The sequence below is a fragment of the Rana temporaria genome, chromosome 2 (assembly GCF_905171775.1).
Source record: "Rana temporaria chromosome 2, aRanTem1.1, whole genome shotgun sequence".
Lineage (NCBI taxonomy): Eukaryota > Metazoa > Chordata > Amphibia > Anura > Ranidae > Rana > Rana temporaria.
This window is the reverse complement of record NC_053490.1, coordinates 255,640,601-255,659,739: the sequence shown is the minus strand read 5'-3', so window position 1 is coordinate 255,659,739 and position 19,139 is coordinate 255,640,601. Positions and strand designations below refer to the sequence as shown.

The 19,139-nt window shown below is 43.1% G+C and overlaps 1 protein-coding gene across 1 annotated transcript in view; it reads right to left on the bottom strand.

The window, feature by feature from the left end:
* The window catches only part of LOC120926667 (multidrug and toxin extrusion protein 2-like), a 117,961-nt gene that overhangs the window by 67,730 nt on the left and 31,092 nt on the right, over window positions 1-19,139 (bottom strand). Inside the window, exons 2-3 of the mRNA XM_040336792.1 lie at window positions 2,560-2,661; window positions 1,925-1,993 (exon numbers count right to left, since the gene is read on the bottom strand). Coding sequence (XP_040192726.1) covers window positions 1,925-1,993; window positions 2,560-2,661 — 171 coding nt within the window. The remainder of the gene's footprint in view (window positions 1-1,924; window positions 1,994-2,559; window positions 2,662-19,139) is intronic.

The following is a 19,139-nucleotide window of genomic DNA, read 5'->3' as shown; positions in this document are numbered from 1 at the left end:
TACGTGAATCTGGCCCAACATGTTTTTTATTTTAATGGAAATTATGTTTTACCTTTTAATGTTCTTAATTAGGTGTACCGGTGTATAGTCAAGTTTTAACACATTTTTACCCTCTGTCTACTTTTAAACAGACACATTTCAACCAAATTACAGGTATTCTACCAATATATATCTCATAAAACGCAAAAGTCTTAGTGACACATACACTTCATGACCATCCATACATTTGACCAATTGCAGATCTCAGTATGAAAAAATAAAGAATAAGACTAGTCAAGGTGTTGAGTGAAGTCGTAAGGTTTTTTATATTTCAGCAAGCATTAAGGGTGCATTTACAATCGCAAATGCACCCTGCCAGTGATTACATGCGAGAATCCCAGTGGGGGTTGCTGCTATTAGCTGCAAATAGTAAGACCGATTGAATGCAATGGGAGGTTGCTGGCTCTAGCACCTAATCGCATCCACTCGCATGTAATCTCTCATGCTGTGATCACATGCGATTGATCAGCCCTGAACGCAGACTGCCTGCACCCAGGGCCATTCACTCCCATGTGATCACAGCATGAGAGATTACATATGAGTGAACACAATTAGCTGCGAGAGCCACCAGCCTCATATTGCTTTCAGTGGGGCAATCTACTTGAAATTATCGGTAATCGCAGGAACCCCCATTGAGGTTTTCACATGTAATCACCAGCAGGATGCATTGGCAGCTGTAAACGCACCCTAAACCATCAACATTCCTTGGTGGAGTGAAAAGCTGATTTTGAATGAAAAGCAGATCATTCTTTGCATTCTAACAGTCATTTTACCAAAATAAACATAAAACATGGAGTTTGTACACAAAAGCCTCCTCATTCAGATGTGCCTAGCAAAGTGGTTCTCAACCTTCTAGTGCCGTCACCCCTTGATAACATTTCCCAAGTCGTGGGGACCCCTAATGCCTAGTACACACGAGAGGATCGATTGTACTAATCATGAGATCAAAATCCCGTGGAATTCCCTCCGCGGTAACGTGTCGCGCCGTCGCCGCGATGATGACGCGGCGACGTGCGCGACGCTGTAATATAAGGACTTCCACGCATGCGTCGAATCATTACGACGCATGCGAGGGATGGATTCGGACGGATTGATCCGGTGAGTCTGTACAGACCATCGGATCAATCCGCTGGACTGGATTCCAGCGGATCGATTTCTTAGCATGTTAAGAAATTTTGATCCGCTGGAAATCCATCGCAGGGAAAAATATCCGCGGAAAAATATCCGCTGGATCGTACACACCAGGGGATCTATCCGCTGAAACCGGTCCGCGGATAAATTAAAGCGGATAGATCCTCTCGTGTGTACGGGGCCTAAGAGTAAAATGATTTTCTTATCGTGGGTTGAAAGCACCATAGGCAAGACAAGTAATTTGCGTCCCTAACCCGTGGACATTTAGCGTTCCCTGAGTGCTTTCCACTCATACAGTATTAAAACCCCTTATAGTACATTTTAGGATGTACCACTCTTTCTTTGTTCAACTATCTTTCCCTTTCATCTCTCTCTATCCTAATTCCTTGTTTTTTTCCCCACATCCCTCCCTCTGTCTTTCTTGCTCTCTCTTTTTTTCCCCCCTCTCTCTCCCTTTTTCTTTGTTCCTCCCCCTCTTATCTCCCTTCCTGGGAGAACAGTACGGTCTTAAAGAACAGCCCAGGATTTGGTGACCCCTGGCAAATCATCATTTGACCCCCGAGGGGGTCCCGACCCCCAGGTTGAGAACCACTGGCCTAGCACAACATAGTGCCCTAACTGCAGCCTTAATTTAGAGAAAACCAGAACAACAAATTTTCAGACATGCAACCTTGGTTTTCCAATATACATATTTGGCTAAAGGGTCATAGAATACATTGGTAAAAAACGTAAAAAACAAACAAAAAGAAAATACCTGGGACATCAGTGTATCACACCCAGAACTCATTCCAGAACCAATTGATATACCAATTATATTTATAACCTGTAAGTAAAAGAGATTGGTGAACCATATAGACTTATACTATGCAATGTAGAGGAGCTGTAAATGTGATTAGACACAATTGGGGACATTACAATAAAACACACCGGAATTTTGTAATAATTTTGCATTATAATATGCATTTTTTCCCTCCTTTTCAAATATGTGTCATCATGATCTTTGTATCAAGGTCTGAGTAACCAAAGTAACCCCCTGCTCTCCATTTATTTATTAAAAACCTGCAGAGTACACATTTCAGGGTACCCCTTAAACACTACAAATGCTCAACAAAAAGAATATATAGAACATTAGAGATTTCATAAAAAAATAATTCTAATAAACAAAAACGACTTACTAATTACTACAGGACAGGTACAGGCAGATATACTGCCATGATACTGAAGGTGGAAGAACAAGAATATTTACTGATATTTCGGTAATATTATATTATTATAGACAAATGAGAGTTGCATACAAGAATTACATTGCTTGTACTCATATTACCTAATTAAAATAAAGACCTTCCTTAACAGAAAAAAATATAAATTGTAAAAAACATGAATACTTACAGACGAAGCAAGCGTAACAGAATCCAGTTCAATTTTTCCTAAATGGCCAGAAAACATGGAACTCACCATTATTATAAGCAGTACCATGAATCGAGATAAGAACTGAAAGAGGATAAAATGACATTACCTTGTGTTAAAATTAATTTAGCTTTATCATATGAATACTGTACAACAGCCCTCAAAATTTCCACTCGCCTACTAGCATTTGGCGAGTGGATTTAAGCTGGGGGCGAGTGATGACAGGGCTGCATGACCAACCTCCCTCCAATCTGTGCCTACACTTAGAGTCCCGATGAGATTGGCGGCCGAAGAGGAAAGGTGCATGCTTGGTAAAAGTAGTCTGGTCAGCCGTGCACAGGCAGAGCAGTACACAGGTGCTCTCCTTATAATTCTCATTAAGCCATGGGACCTAACAGTATGACCTCTCTGAGCCTGCCCCCCTCCCCCGGGCCCGACCAATGTAGCTAGAGAGCAGAAAGTAATGAGTGAGGTGGAGGATTGCAAAAATGACCACTCCGGTGCAGCGCTCACTGAAAGTTGCCCTGACATGAGAGCGGCAGCCTTCTAGTTTGTGCAGTTTTCTTCTCCTTGTGCTCTGTAAGTGTCGAACATTTTAGCCTGAGCACTGTGAACAGACTGGTCTCAATGTGTGCTGTGCGCTGTCAGTGTGCGCTGTGCTATGGTGTCAATGGCTGTGCAGTTGTGTGGATCTCAGCGCTGGATTGTACTCCCTCCCGCTGTGCTGCAGCTCCTCTCCTCTCTGCCAGCCTGAATAAAAAGGTCTGGTCTGCCCCCAGTGCCCTGTCCCTCTGATCTGCCCCCAGTACCCTGTCCCTCTGGTCTGCCCCCAGTGCCCTGTCCCTCTGGTCTGCCCCCAGTGCACTGTCCCTCTGGTCTGCCCCCAGTGCCCTGTCCCATTTTGTTGAAGTTGTTGTTGGTAATATTTAATTTTGTAACTTGATTCTGCATAAAACATTGTCATTCCATGAGATAATCTACGAGGGCGTGTTTACGGGTGCAATTAGGCGCAGGGCAGTGTATGAATTAGGTGGGGCAACTGGTGGCGAGTAACTCTTGAGGCCTGGCTAGTAGCTCAGGACTTGAAATTTTGAGCCCTGCTGTACAAGTTCTAATGAATTAAAATTTTCAGAAGAGTGGCCATATGTGTCCTGTATGTTGGCTTTGTATAAAATGTAATGGCTAATGTAAACAGCCCTGTGGACAGCTAAGACTAATACGAAGTCTGGCTATTCGGTAAGAGGGGTATAATGTGTACAGGTAGGGGGGCAGAGTGTGCAGGGAAGGGCAGGCAGTGTGTACAGGATACAGTGTGCACAGGGGGGTAGTGGGTACAGTTAGGAGAGACATTTCATACAGAAACAGGGGAGTTGTTAAATTTAGATAAGGTGGTGTATATTTGTTGTTTCTAATTAGACTCAGTTAAGCCATGCCCACTTTTTAGCATCATTTACCATGCCCACTTTTTGCCAAAGCAGGGGTAATTGAAGGAGATCTATGTACACAGAATACACTTTAATTGTTATCTCAGCGGTGTAGTAGTGATGCAAACAATAGTAATTTTGACAATCCAATATAAGCTTACTTAGAAAATCACCTTTCATGTTGTGAGTTCTGCCTGCCGGCTATCTGTTTTCACAACTTCCTGGGTTCCCTGTATGCTTTACAACTTTTCCTCTGCTGTTTAATTTGAACTTTTAAGGTCTTTTTATCCAATAGTACCTTACTGCCTGCAAGCTATGATTCCAGTACTGATTCCCCTTCCTCAAACTCCAGCTTTTATTGACTCCGTAGCGCAGAAGGCAGAAACAGTGAAATGTGTGACACAGCAGTGCCTACTCACAGGGTGAATTCAAGGAATTCAGGGGCAGGCTCGAAGACCAGTTGCTATAGCAGTAGAGAGACTCACACTGACCAGCAGTATAGGTATACAAGCAGGTGACCCTGGCAGAAGACGTGGACTCACTCAAGTCGCAGGTTTTAGGTACTAACCAGTATTCACCAGAGCTCATGTTGGTGGAGATGAGTTTTGCTGTGTGTTAGTACCAGGTTGTGGTCCTCAGGATTGCCCCACAATCCACAAGAATGGGGGAAAGCCAGGGGCCATTAGCAAATATAGCTGCTAGGGATCAAGCAGAAAAATAGTCTGTACACAAGCCAAAGGTCGTAGTAGTGGAACATGTAGATGCAAGAGACTAAACGGGTGGGACTTTAAATGAGGCGCAAGGCATAGAGCCAAGCGCTTCCATCCATGATATTTTGAACAATAAGGAATAGGGTGGGACTTTAATTGAGGCATGCACCCCGGGAGAACAACAATAACAGTGGGATTTGGACAGACAAGTGATCCAGCAGAACCGAGCAAATAACATGAAAGCATTGCACGAAAACAATAAACAGTCAGTTATTTAATAGTATAAAAATTATATACAATCGATATGTATAATAATAATTAGTACATTATCAACGGGCATGGGGGAGGGGCATCTGGTGGCTCCTCCATAGTAATGACACCCATAGTTGAAAAGTATATAAAATACAATCGATATATAAAATGTTGGTAAAGGTACAATGGCAACGAATGAGAAAGGGGGGCATCTATTGGCTAGTGCCACTCTTCAGGAGCAGAGTGTGAGGTAGTTGTCTGTAAATATTAAAAACAATATGATTTAAGATAAGGGTATATATAATAGATCCAGTTATGGAAAGAAGGGGAAAAGGATCACAGTTGTAACTAATCCCCAAAGTACTTACGGGCGTGTCAAAACTACTGTGACCCTCTTCCCCTTCTTTCCATAACTGGATCTGTTATATATACCCTTATCTTAAATCATATTGTTTTTAATATTTACAGACAATTACCTCACACTCCTCTCCTGAAGAGTGGCACTAGCCACGAAACACGTTGAGCCAATAGATGCCCCCCCTTCTCATTCGTTGCCATTGTACCTTTACCAACGTTTTATATATCGATTGTATTTTATATACTTTTCAACTATGGGTGTCATTACTATGGAGGAGCCACCAGATGCCCCTCCCCCATGCCCCTTGCTAATGTACTAATTATTATTATACATATCGATTATATGATCGATCATGGTCACTACTACCATGGAGTTATCCCAATGAATTTGATTTCATTTAATGTTTATACTATGCATTAACATATACTGTTAGGAGCCATTAGAAGCCCCTCTGGTTTATATATGATATCTATTACCAATTATTTTACCATACCAGTGGAGTCTACCAACGTATCAATATTCATTTATCATGGAGACACTTTCCAGTGATTTGGCCTCTCTTGATATCGTTTCCAGCATGAACCTAATATATTTATTTTTATCATTGTTACCATGAACTGTTGAAATGTATGCAATTTTCTTTGATTATTGTAACTTGTCTACCATACTACTATTGTATCTACTGTATATATAATTTTTATACTATTAAATAAATGACTGTTTATTGTTTTCGTGCAATGCTTTCATGTTATTTGCTTGGTTCTGCTGGATCACTTGCCTGTCCAAATCCCACTGTTATTGTTGTTCTCCTGGGGTGCATGCCTCAATTAATTAAACCCTATTCCTTATTGTTCGTAGTAGTGGAACAAGCCAAACGTCGGTAACAAGTCGTTGTAGGTTAGGATCAAGTAAAAGCAAGGTCAAGGAACAAGCCAAAGGTCGGTAATGAGTGGTAGCAAAGATATGGATGGCAGCAGGAGTCACAAGAGCTAGATATTGGCTAGAGAGAACATAATAATCTGACAAACAGGAAGAGCAAAGGTATGGCTTAAATAAAAAGTTTACAGAAGGAGCAAAAGATTTTTAAGTTCACCAGAAACTAGCATCTCAGGTGGCTCAACAAGAATAGATACTACCCGGACACAGTGGAGGCTGAAAGTTAAGATCCAGGTCCCGAGAGCACTCCCCTGCATCACAAATGATTCAAATGTTATCTAGATAAGCAATTGCAAACTGGTCCAACAGATCCCACAAAACATCATTGTTACAAAGGTCAAAAGGTATAACCAAGGACTTGAAATGCCCATATCTGTTTCTAAAGGTGGTTTTCCATTTGCCTTCTTGATGACTGTGGACAAGGTTATATACCCCCTGCAAGTCCAGTTTTGTAAAGGTTTTGACAAAACAGAGTCTTTCCAACATTTCAGAGACTAAGGGAAGTGGGTAATGGTTCTTAATATCGATTTTAGTCAAATCCTGTAATCAATTCATAGACGCAAGGTGGAGTCTTTTTTTTCTCAACAAAAAACGGGGCTGAACCTGCAGGAGATGTTGAGTGATTAATAGACCTCTTCTCTAAATTCTCATCATGCCACTCCCGGAGCACCTTTAATTCAGGTTCTGACAGATTGAAAATGTGACCAAAAGGTATCTCTGGCCTCTTGGAGAGTGACACAATCATACTGGCGATGAGGAGGTAATTGGTCGGCATTCTTTTTACCTCAGACATCCAAGACCACTTGGTATTGAGGAAGCAGGTTGTCATATGACTGGGTAGCTACCACATCAACTTGTGTAGCGATGGCCCTGTGGGGTTGCCACGTGTTACAGCATCCACACGTTTTTGTTGTTTTTATTTAGGGGATTGAACTTAGTTGGGTTAAAGGGATATGGGATGCCCATAGGATGAATTAGTACTTTGTAGAATAAAAGTAACTGTGTCACACTTCTTAACAGAACAAGATGGCTGACAGTATTTTAACTCGGCACACTTCCTCCAGCACACTACATCCAGCACACTAATTCACTGTCCAACTTTAGTCTCCTGTCACACCATCAGCATGACTAGGCCTCACTCAGAATAAGTCCTAGTATCCTTTACTTGATAGCCCTTTTTAGGCCAGGGTCTGCAGTACCACTTTGGGGCAGCAACCGATTTGTTAGAGAAGAAATAAATGTAGATGGACTACTGATCCCAGCAAGTCTGATTGCAAATCCTGCCCGCCCTTCTGGCTGCAGCAATTTGACACAAAACTCCCAAGTCTCTCCCTCTGGCTATACAGCCAGTTCCCCTGGCATGTCTCTTCCAGAGCTTTCCACTGTGCTTTCCACTCACGACACCTGTCCTGGATCCTTCCTGAATGATTTTACTCCAGACATGCTGACCAACTGTCCTTCCAGCTCCTGTTTCAGGACACCTCTCCATGTCCATGTAAGAAGAGGCTCCCTCCCAGCTCCTGAGCTCCCCACCTGAGATACATCCTCCCCAGAAAGGGGGTTCCCTCAGACACGACAGTCTAACACTCCATCATCCAGTTCACCAAGCCAACAACTCCCCCATCAGCAGGCTGACCATGGGTATATATAGGAGGCCTGCCACCTGCCAATATTAGTTGGAGATTGGTCAGGGCTCCCACATGCACCCCATGTTACTCCAGCTCTCTGCCCTGCCCCTTTTCCAGAACCTTCTCCCTGGAAACAGAGGAGGCGCCCAAGAGCTGAGGCACATGTCAGTCACCTACTGCTATACTAAACCACTCTCCTGCCCCCAGATCAAAACAAGCAGGCCTAGCTCACAGCAAATTTACCTGTGCTGGCAACTTACACAAAAAAACTACACTAGCACCTACAGTTGTGCTTATAAGTTTACAGACCCTGGCAGAATTTTTGATTTCTTGGCCATTTTTCAGAGAATATGAATGATAACACAAAAACATTTCTTTCACTCATGGTTAGTGTTGGGCTAAAACGATTTATTATCAATCAACTGTCTTTACTCTTTTTAAGTCATAATGGCAACAAAAACTACCCAAATTACCCTGATCAAATGTTTACATACCCTGGTGATTTTGGCCTAATAACATGCAAACAAGTTGTCACAAAGGGGTTTGAATGGCTATTAAAGGTAACCATTCTCACCTGTGATCTGTTTGCTTGTAAATAGTGTGTGTGTATAAAAGGTCAATGAGTTTCTGGACTCCTGACAGACCCTTGCATCTTTCATCCAGTACTGCACTGACGTTTCTGGATTCTGAGTCATGGGGAAAGCAAAATAATTGTCAAAGGATCTGTGGGAAAATGTAGTTGAACTGTATAAAACAGGAAAGGGATATAAAAGATATTCAAGGAATTGAGAATGCCAATCAGCAGTGTTCAAACTCTAATCAAGAAGTGAAAAATTAGGGGTTCTGTTGAAACCAAACCACGGTCAGGTAGACCAACTACATTTTCAGACACAACTGCCAGGAAAATTGTTTGAGATGCAAAGAAAAACCCACAAATACCTTCAGGTGAAATACACGACTCTTTAAAAACATGTGATGTGGCTGTTTCAAGAAGCACAGTAAGGAGGCACTTGAAGAAAGATGGGCTGCATGGTTGAGTCGCCAGAAGAAAGCCATTACTACGCAAATGCCACAAAGTACCCCCCTTGCAATATGCCAAACAGCACAGAGACAACCCTCAAACCTTCTGGCACAAAGTCATTTAGGGTGATGAGACCAACATTTATTTTTTTGGCCACAACCATAAACATTTTAATTATAGAGGAGTCAATAAAGGTACATCATTCCTACTGTGAAACACAGATGTAGATCACTGATGTTTTTGATGTTTTGGGGATGTGTGAGCTACAAAGGCACAGGAAATTTGCTAAAATTGATGGCAAGATGAATGCAGTATATTATCAAAAAATACTGGAGGAACATTTGCATTCATCAGCCAGGAGGCTACTGGGACGTACTTGGACATTCCAACATGACAATGATCCAAATCACAAGGCCAAGTTGACCTGTCATTGGCTACAGCAGAATAAAGTGAAGGTTCTGGAGTGGCCATCTCAGTCTCCTGAACTCAGAATCAATGAGCCACTCTGGGGAGATCTCAAACGTGCAGTTCATGAAAGACAGCCCAAGAATTTACAGTAACTGGAGGCTTTTTGCCAAGAGGAATGGGCAGCTTTACCACCTGAGAAGATAAAAAGACTCATCCACAAATATCACAAAAGACTTCGAGCTGTCATTGATGTTAAAGGGGGCAATACACAGTATTAAGAACTGGGGTATGTAAACTTTTGATCAGGGTCATTTGGGTAGTTTCTGTTGTGGATATGATTTAAAAAGAGTAAACACAGTTGGTTGATAATAAATGTTTTCAGCCAAACACTAACCATGAGTGAAAGAAAAGTTTTTGTGTTATCATTCATATTTTCTGAAAAATGGCCAAGAAATCATAAATGTTGCCAGGGTATGTAAACTTATGAGCACAACTGTCTACCTAAAGTATAGGGTGCTACACTTGTGTTTCCTTAATCAGTGGAGAACTTGTCCGACAAGGTTCTCTACAATGTTCCTTGTAATGGGGGGAGACACCTCTGCCACGGGCCCTCTCTGATTGCAGTTATGGAGGCAATCCTCCTTAGGTGAATTACGCCTGGATCTCCTTCTTAACGTCGCCCAGGTACTGACTGACAGGTGATCAATCCTTCATTGTCCGGCTACCTTGATCTCCGGTGGTTTGTCGAAATCCTTTTGGACCGCCAGCCTCTCATTGGCGCTCCTCAGACGGACTCCCCACCGAACAGCTATACCGCTTGGGATCCTCAAAGGTGGGAACCCAGTCGATCACTGGGTCCCCGTCGCTGCTCAAATGTTCAGAACCAACATGGTCCTGGAACCAAGAACACCACGTGGCACGCACGCCCCTGCCAGGTAGGCCATATTGCCAGGGCGCCGTGATGTGGTCACCTTAAAGCTGGGTGCCACACTGGACGAAGGAGAACCCAGCACCAATGGCGTCTGCCCCATAAATACCCTCCCCCAGCATGCACAGCGAGGCTCAACCCTCCTGATTGGCTGGTGGGAAAGAGCACCCAAACCTTGACTCCACTGCTGCCATCTACTGCACTGGGGTGGGAAGAACACCCCAGCACAACAGAATGAGCCCACAGCACAGGCAAGCTGAGACATATAGGTAGATTCAGTAAGAGTTAGGCCGACTTATCAGTAGATAAGTCGACCTAACTCAGAATCTACGCCGACCTATGTTTAAGCGTATGCTCAAACAGAGATACGCTTAAACATATCTAAGATAGGACGGCTTGCGCCGTCCTATCTTAGGTTGCAATATTTTGGATGGCCGCTAGGTGGCGCTTCCATTGCGGCCGGCGTAGAATATGTAAATTAGTTTATACACTGATTCACGAACGTACGCCCGGCCGCCGCAGTCAATTTACGCCGTTTGCGTAGTGCATTACAGGCCTAAAGTTATTCCATCTACTAGGTGGAATAACAATGTTAAAGTATGGCCACCGTTCCCGCCGCAAGATTCACATTTTTTACGTTGTTTGCGTAAGTCGTCCGCGAATCGGGATTTACGTCGTTTACGTCCACGTCTAAATCAATAGGCCCGTGCGGCGTACGTAACCGCAATGCACACTGGGAAATGTAGTCACCCGGCGCATGCGCAGTGAAAAAAACATTAAACACGCCCCCCCCCAACACATTTGAATTAGGCGCCCTTACGCCCGCCGATTCAGGCTATGCCGACGTAACTTAGCAGGCAAGTACATTGTGAATCATGTACTTGCCTCGCTAACTTACGGCGGCGTAGCTTAAATTCCTTAAGCTACGCCGCCGCAAAGTTACGGCGATCTTACTGAATCTACCCAATAGACTCAATTTAAACATCTTAACCAGAACAGAGTTTAACTACACTCTGATCCCCCTCTAAATTTAAATAGCACTGATACCTTAAAGTAACCAAACACAATCTTCTTTTCTCCTGAAGTAATTGCAGCGGGTTGCATTTAAAAATATATGCAACATTGGTTAAGGAAACCCCTGTAATCGAGGTCTCCATTGAATTTGAGTGGCAAGGGCATCTACAGTGCCCTGCGAAAGTATTCGGCCCCCTTGAACTTTGCGACCTTTTGCCACATTTCAGGCTTCAAACATAAAGATATAAAAAACTGTAATTTTTTTGGAAGAATCAACAACAAGTGGGACACAATCATGAAGTAGAACGAAATTTATTGGATATTTCAAACTTTTTTAACAAATAAAAAACTGAAAAATTGGGCGTGCAAAATTATTCAGCCCCCTTAAGTTAATACTTTGTAGCGCCACCTTTTGCTGCGATTACAGCTGTAAGTCTCTTGGGGTATGTCTCTATCAGTTTTGCACATCGAGAGACTGAAATTTTTGCCCATTCCTCCTTGCAAAACAGCTCAAGCTCAGTGAGGTTGGATGGAGAGCGTTTGTGAACAGCAGTTTTCAGTTCTTTCCACAGATTCTCGATTGGATTCAGGTCTGGACTTTGACTTGGCCATTCTAACACCTGGATATGTTTATTTGTGAACCATTCCATTGTAGATTTTGCTTTATGTTTTGGATCATTGTCTTGTTGGAAGACAAATCTCCGTCCCAGTCTCAGGTCTTTTGCAGACTCCATCAGGTTTTCTTCCAGAATGGTCCTGTATTTGGCTTCATCCATCTTCCCATCAATTTTAACCATCTTTCCTGTCCCTGCTGAAGAAAAGCAGGCCTAAACCATGATGCTGCCACCACCATGTTTGACAGTGGGGATGGTGTGTTCAGGGTGATGAGCTGTGATTCTTTTACGCCAAACATAACGTTTTGCATTGTTGCCAAAAAGTTCGATTTTGGTTTCATCTGACCAGAGCACCTTCTTCCACATAAGATAATGAAAGTGATTCTGCGCAACGTATCTCACATTGCTGTGACACATAAATATAAACACAAATAAAAGTAAAATAACACTGAATGGGTAAATATATATCCACTAAATAGTCCGTGTGTACAAGTGGTATAAGAGAGCTCAGTCCTGCTCAAATAGTGTCAAAAAATGCTGAAATAAAATAAAATACAAATCCGAACCAAAAAATGGTAAATAAAAGTGATGTGGAAAAAAGCCAAAACGAATCCTTCAGTGAAACAAATTTGGTGAAAGAGTTATTATTCAATACAAATCGAAATTGTGTAAGATCTGCCAAATGATTCAATCAATATGCTGAATCTGCTGGATTAGATGTAAAGTGAGTGACCAGCAGGTGAAGATCGAATCCTCCACTAGGCTCACTAGCCTCTTACCTCTAGGTAGATATAGATGAGCATCAGATCTCTCACACCGTGGCAATCCTTAAAGAGTGGTCCCTGTCCTTTCTCCCCTTGAGCTGGCACAACGTCTATAGATCCGTATAGTACTCCGCCCAAATACATACAATGGAGAGAGGGAACAAAAAAGGAACCTCCGATAGTGAAGCACAGTAAACCAGGTTGTGATTTATTAAACGAAAAAACCTGTGCTTACATTAAAAAATATACAAATGTGCAGCAAAATTTCAAAATGAGCGGCGTTCACAGCGCCGGCTTACGTCACTCCAGGTGTACGCCAATCCCTACGCGTTACGACACGACGTCACGTGTCTTCATCTGGGGCCCAGATGAAGACACGTGACGTCGTGTCGTAACGCGTAGGGATTGGCGTACACCTGGAGTGACGTAAGCCGGCGCTGTGAACGCCGCTCATTTTGAAATTTTGCTGCACATTTGTATATTTTTTAATGTAAGCACAGGTTTTTTCGTTTAATAAATCACAACCTGGTTTACTGTGCTTCACTATCGGAGGTTCCTTTTTTGTTCCCTCTCTCCATTGTATGTATTTGGGCGGAGTACTATACGGATCTATAGACGTTGTGCCAGCTCAAGGGGAGAAAGGACAGGGACCACTCTTTAAGGATTGCCACGGTGTGAGAGATCTGATGCTCATCTATATCTACCTAGAGGTAAGAGGCTAGTGAGCCTAGTGGAGGATTCGATCTTCACCTGCTGGTCACTCACTTTACATCTAATCCAGCAGATTCAGCATATTGATTGAATCATTTGGCAGATCTTACACAATTTCGATTTGTATTGAATAATAACTCTTTCACCAAATTTGTTTCACTGAAGGATTCGTTTTGGCTTTTTTCCACATCACTTTTATTTACCATTTTTTGGTTCGGATTTGTATTTTATTTTATTTCAGCATTTTTTGACACTATTTGAGCAGGACTGAGCTCTCTTATACCACTTGTACACACGGACTATTTAGTGGATATATATTTACCCATTCAGTGTTATTTTACTTTTATTTGTGTTTATATTTATGTGTCACAGCAATGTGAGATACGTTGCGCAGAATCACTTTCATTATCTTATCTCTATTTTTGTGTTTGGTAAAACACTGCTAGATTTTGCTGCACTGTATATTATTTGTTGAGGTGTTTATATTTTAAGGATCTATAATAGCGCGGAAGCACTTGTCACTTTATTCACCTTCTTCCACATGTTTGGTGTGTCTCCCAGGTGGCTTGTGGCAAACTTTAAACAACACTTTTTATGGATATCTTTAGGAAATGGCTTTTTTCTTGCCACTCTTCCATAAAGGCCAGATTTGTGCAGTATACGACTGATTGTTGTCCTATGGACAGAGTCTCCCACCTCAGCTGTAGATCTCTGCAGTTCATCCAGAGTGATCATGGGCCTCTTGGCTGCATCTCTGATCAGTCTTCTCCTTGTATGAGCTGAAAGTTTAGAGGGACAGCCAGGTCTTCGTAGATTTGCAGTGGTCTGATACTCCTTCCATTTCAATATTATCGATTGCACAGTGCTCCTTGGGATGTTTAAAGCTTGGGAAATCTTTTTGTATCCAAGTCCGGCTTTAAACTTCTCCACAACAGTATCTCGGACCTGCCTGGTGTGTTCCTTGTTCTTCATGATGCTCTCTGCGCTTTAAACGGACCTCTGAGACTATCGCATTGCAGGTGCATTTATACGGAGACTTGATTACACACAGGTGGATTCTATTTATCATCATTAGTCAACATTGGATCATTCAGAGATCCTCACTGAACTTCTGGAGAGAGTTTACTGCACTGAAAGTAAAGGGGCTGAATAATTATGCACGCCAAATTTTTCAGTTTTTTATTTGTTAAAAAAGTTTGAAATATCCAATAAATTTCATTCCACTTCATGATTGTGTCCCACTTGTTGTTGATTCTTCAAAAAAAATTACAGTTTTATATCTTTATCTTTGTAGCCTGAAATGTGGCAAACGGTTGCAAAGTTCAAGGGGGCCGAAAACTTTCGCAAGGCACTGTATATGTGTGTTAGCATCATCTCGGGAATGTAAGTCCAACAATCGTCTCTGCAGAGCATGGCTTTTCTCCCGTTGCCCTTTCACCACACTTTCTAGTTTAGAATTCGATTCTTGGTAGGCAATACCGAACTCTTGCAGCTCTGCAATTTGCTGCCTGAAAGGAGCCACAGCCTTTGCTATAGCAGCCTTCATGTTTGTGCCAGATAATTCTGTCACAGTCAGGAGTCAGGCTCAGAGACCAGTAGCTATAGAAGTAGAGAGACTCACACTGACCAGCAAGTCTTTGCATACTTAGATACTGGCACCACCAACTAACACTAAGAGCCCTTTCACACTGTGCCGCCAGAGCGTCGGTGGTAAAACGCCGATTTTTAAGTGGCTCTTGCAAAATGTCCTCAGTGTGAAAGGGGTCTAAACACTCCTCTGCCACATTTCAGCAGCAGTCACTGTGCAGGTAGTTTTTTAGTGGCTCTTTACAGTCGGATTTGCGTCGCATTTCGGTCGCTTTAAACCCCCGCTAGCGGCCGAAAAAGGGTTAAAACCACCCACAAACCACCGTTACAGCGGCATGTTTGATTTTAATGGGCAGGAGCGCATTCGGAGCTGTGAGCTCCCCGCTCTTAATGCATTTCAAAGAAGTTGCTGGTAGGACTTTTTCTGATGCCCTGCCAGCGCACCACTCCACACCGCTCCTGCAAAACGTCCTCAGTGTGAAAGGTATCTAAATACTCCTCTGCCACATTTCAGCAGCAGTCACTATGCAGGTAGTGATATCACTGCAGGCAGGAAACTAGGACACTGGGTGGGCTCTGAGTGCAGAGACTTTCCAGGCTAAACAGCAGCACTAAACAAACGGTGGAGTAGCGCTAAAGAGTGAAAAGGCCTTCATATACCATCTAAATCAATAAGAAGGCTAAATAGGAGTCCGATAAATATCAAAAATGTGAACAAATTGATAAATAAAAATAAAAAATAAAAAATTAATAGTCCAAAAATGTGTCAAATTTAAGTGTTAGCACACTGCTGCAACCATGAAGGAAAAACTCTGGGTCCAATGATAAATATAGCTTGCTGACCCTTACCAGAATGGAAGATCCTAACGGATCTAGTCAAGCTGAAATCACTGGATCCTAAATGTTGGAATAGAGCTTGTCTGTTGAAACGATCCTCCAAGGGGTCACCGATCCACCAGTAAAGCAACCAAAGAAAATAAACTGATATGGTGTAAATCCGTGCGGTAAAATAATACATAAAGAGCATCCCCCAGTGACTGGCAACAGACAGTGTGAACAAACGGAACCACCACCAGTACACACACTGACCCTTACCAGAACCTGTGATCCGTCAGGATCAATCAAAGCAGAGGGGATGTGGACAATGTGAAGTTATGGGACGTCCCAACCAATAACATCGAATTCACCAGCAAAGGTCCAAATATGTGTGAGAAAGGAAAACTCACATAGCGTGATACCGTAGAGGTTTTTAATACAAAAACGAGCAGCACACTTACAGTTTAAAGTAGAAATGTCAACGAGGATAAAAAAGCCGGCCGGCCGGCGTGTCAGAACGAAAGTCCTCAAATCGCGGTGACGTCAGCACGTCGCCTCCCAACGTTTCGTCTACACTAGACGTGGTCACGGGAATTCTTTCACGGGAATTCTTTCCCGTGACCACGTCTAGTGTAGACGAAACGTTGGGAGGCGACGTGCTGACGTCACCGCGATTTGAGGACTTTCGTTCTGACACACCGGCCGGCTTTTTTATCCTCGTTGACATTTCTACTTTAAACTGTAAGTGTGCTGCTCGTTTTTGTATTAAAAACCTCTACGGTATCACGCTATGTGAGTTTTCCTTTCTCACACATATTTGGACCTTTGCTGGTGAATTCGATGTTATTGGTTGGGACGTCCCATAACTTCACATTGTCCACATCCCCTCTGCTTTGATTGATCCTGACGGATCACAGGTTCTGGTAAGGGTCAGTGTGTGTACTGGTGGTGGTTCCGTTTGTTCACACTGTCTGTTGCCAGTCACTGGGGGATGCTCTTTATGTATTATTTTACCGCACGGATTTACACCATATCAGTTTATTTTCTTTGGTTGCTTTACTGGTGGATCGGTGACCCCTTGGAGGATCGTTTCAACAGACAAGCTCTATTCCAACATTTAGGATCCAGTGATTTCAGCTTGACTAGATCCGTTAGGATCTTCCATTCTGGTAAGGGTCAGCAAGCTATATTTATCATTGGACCCAGAGTTTTTCCTTCATGGTTGCAGCAGTGTGCTAACACTTAAATTTGACACATTTTTGGACTATTAATTTTTTATTTTTTATTTTTATTTATCAATTTGTTCACATTTTTGATATTTATCGGACTCCTATTTAGCCTTCTCATTGATTTAGATGGTATATGAAGGCCTTTTCACTCTTTAGCGCTACTCCACCGTTTGTTTATGATTTATATGTTTGCATAACATTTTTGAGTTAGCTGCTTTATTATTTCACCTTTGTATTGGTAAGCGCACTTTTTTACTTCTTATAAACAGCAGCACTGAAGGACTTAGGTGAGCTGAATATCCTGCTGGTGGCAGTAGCTGTAAAAATGACTTCCCCTACCACCTCTCCTACCCCTCATTCCACCTGACTTACCACTAATACCACCCCACCTTCTCGCCTCCAGCCATAGCACATCTCTCCATCCCTTGCTAATCACTGTGCCTTCCTGTCATCCACCTAGGCCCCCCAGGCTACAGCAGCTCCCACCCACCTCCCTTCACTCCACCTCTCTCATACCCACCTAAACCTTCCTCCCCAATCAAAGCACCTTACACAAACCTCATTCTACCTGCATGTTACACTGGAGATGCATTAGCGGGCTGACCTATTTGGAAACAGTTCACACCCTATGTGGTTTTTATCACTGTCTCCCCCATGTAAAAAAGATCTGCATTACCTTTTTTCATCGCGTAGCATAAATGGGCCGGCGTAAGTGCGCGTATTTCAAAGTAGGCAGGTCGTGAGCGTGTTGTATTTAAATTAAGCATGACCCCATGTAGATGCATGGCCGAACAAATGGCGCATGCGTGCGCATGCTCAGTATCACGTCGTATTTACGTCCAAAGATACGCCGGCTCAATGCCTGTGACGTGAACGTAACCTACGCACAGCCCCATTCACGTACGACTTACGTAAACGACATAAAAAGATACGGTTGTTCCGACGTCCATACCTTGCATGGGCTGCGCCACCTAGAGACTAGATTTATTTTTACGCCGGCGTATGTCTTACGTAAACGGCGTAACTAATTGCGACGGGCGTACGTACGTACGTACGTACGTACGTACGTACGTACGTTCGTGAATCGGCATATCTTGCTCATTTACATATTCAATGCTGAAATCAACCGAAGCGACACCTAGCGGCCAGCGTAAATATGCACCCAAGATACGACGGCGTAGGAGACTTACGCCGCTCGTATCTTGGCAGAATTTATGCGTAACTGATTCTATGAATCAGGCGCATAGATACGACGGCGCCCATTCGGACTTACGATGGCGTATCTGGAGATACGCCGTCGTAAGTCTTTGAGAATCTGGGCCTAAAAATATATGCTCACATGTTGTGTGCTGTATAAGCCCTCACCAGGGACGTAACTACAGAGGTCACAATTGTGACTCATTCCCATGCGCCAGGGGGCCGTGAAGCCTCCTGTACATCCGGATAGGAGGGGCAGGGGGGCAGCACATAGAGGAACTCATCCCCTCCATTTTCCTCTTGCAGCTGCTGAAATCCTGCTTCTCCTCCTCTCAGATGTGGATACAGGATGAAAATGGACTAGACCGTCCCCAGTGTCCCTCTTATCCAGCTTCCTCTTCTTTATGCTACTTCTGGGCCTCTGTGTACCCCCATAGCCCCTCATCCCCCCACAGCTGTGGCAGCTTCCCCCCTTCCCTCTCCTGCTGGCTGCTGCTGTGGATGTGTCAGGATGCAGTAAAAATGTCATCTACTGGCCCCTTCCTTTTGTGAATGGGCAGAGTCAGTGAAATATATCAATCACTGACTCTGTCCATTCATAACTGAAGCATAGTGAACTGTGATTACTATGCTTAAGTTTGTGAATGAGAACGGCAAGCTCTGTACAGAGCTATTCCTGTCCATTCATTCTGTGCAACTGAGGCTGCAAAGATGGAGATTGTCCTCACTCACCTTTCTCTGCCTTAAAGGTGAAACAACAGAGGTCTGTTTAGACCCCTAATATTTCACCAAAGCTCCCCCAATGGGGCTCCTAAAAATGTTAAAACATAATAAAAAAAATTAAATTGTAAATAAAATAAATGGTAAAAAAATAAAAAAATAACATAAAATAAATACAAAACTACTAACACCAGTGGCAGAACTACCAGGGTCGCAAAGGTTGCACTTGCGACTGGGCCCTGGCG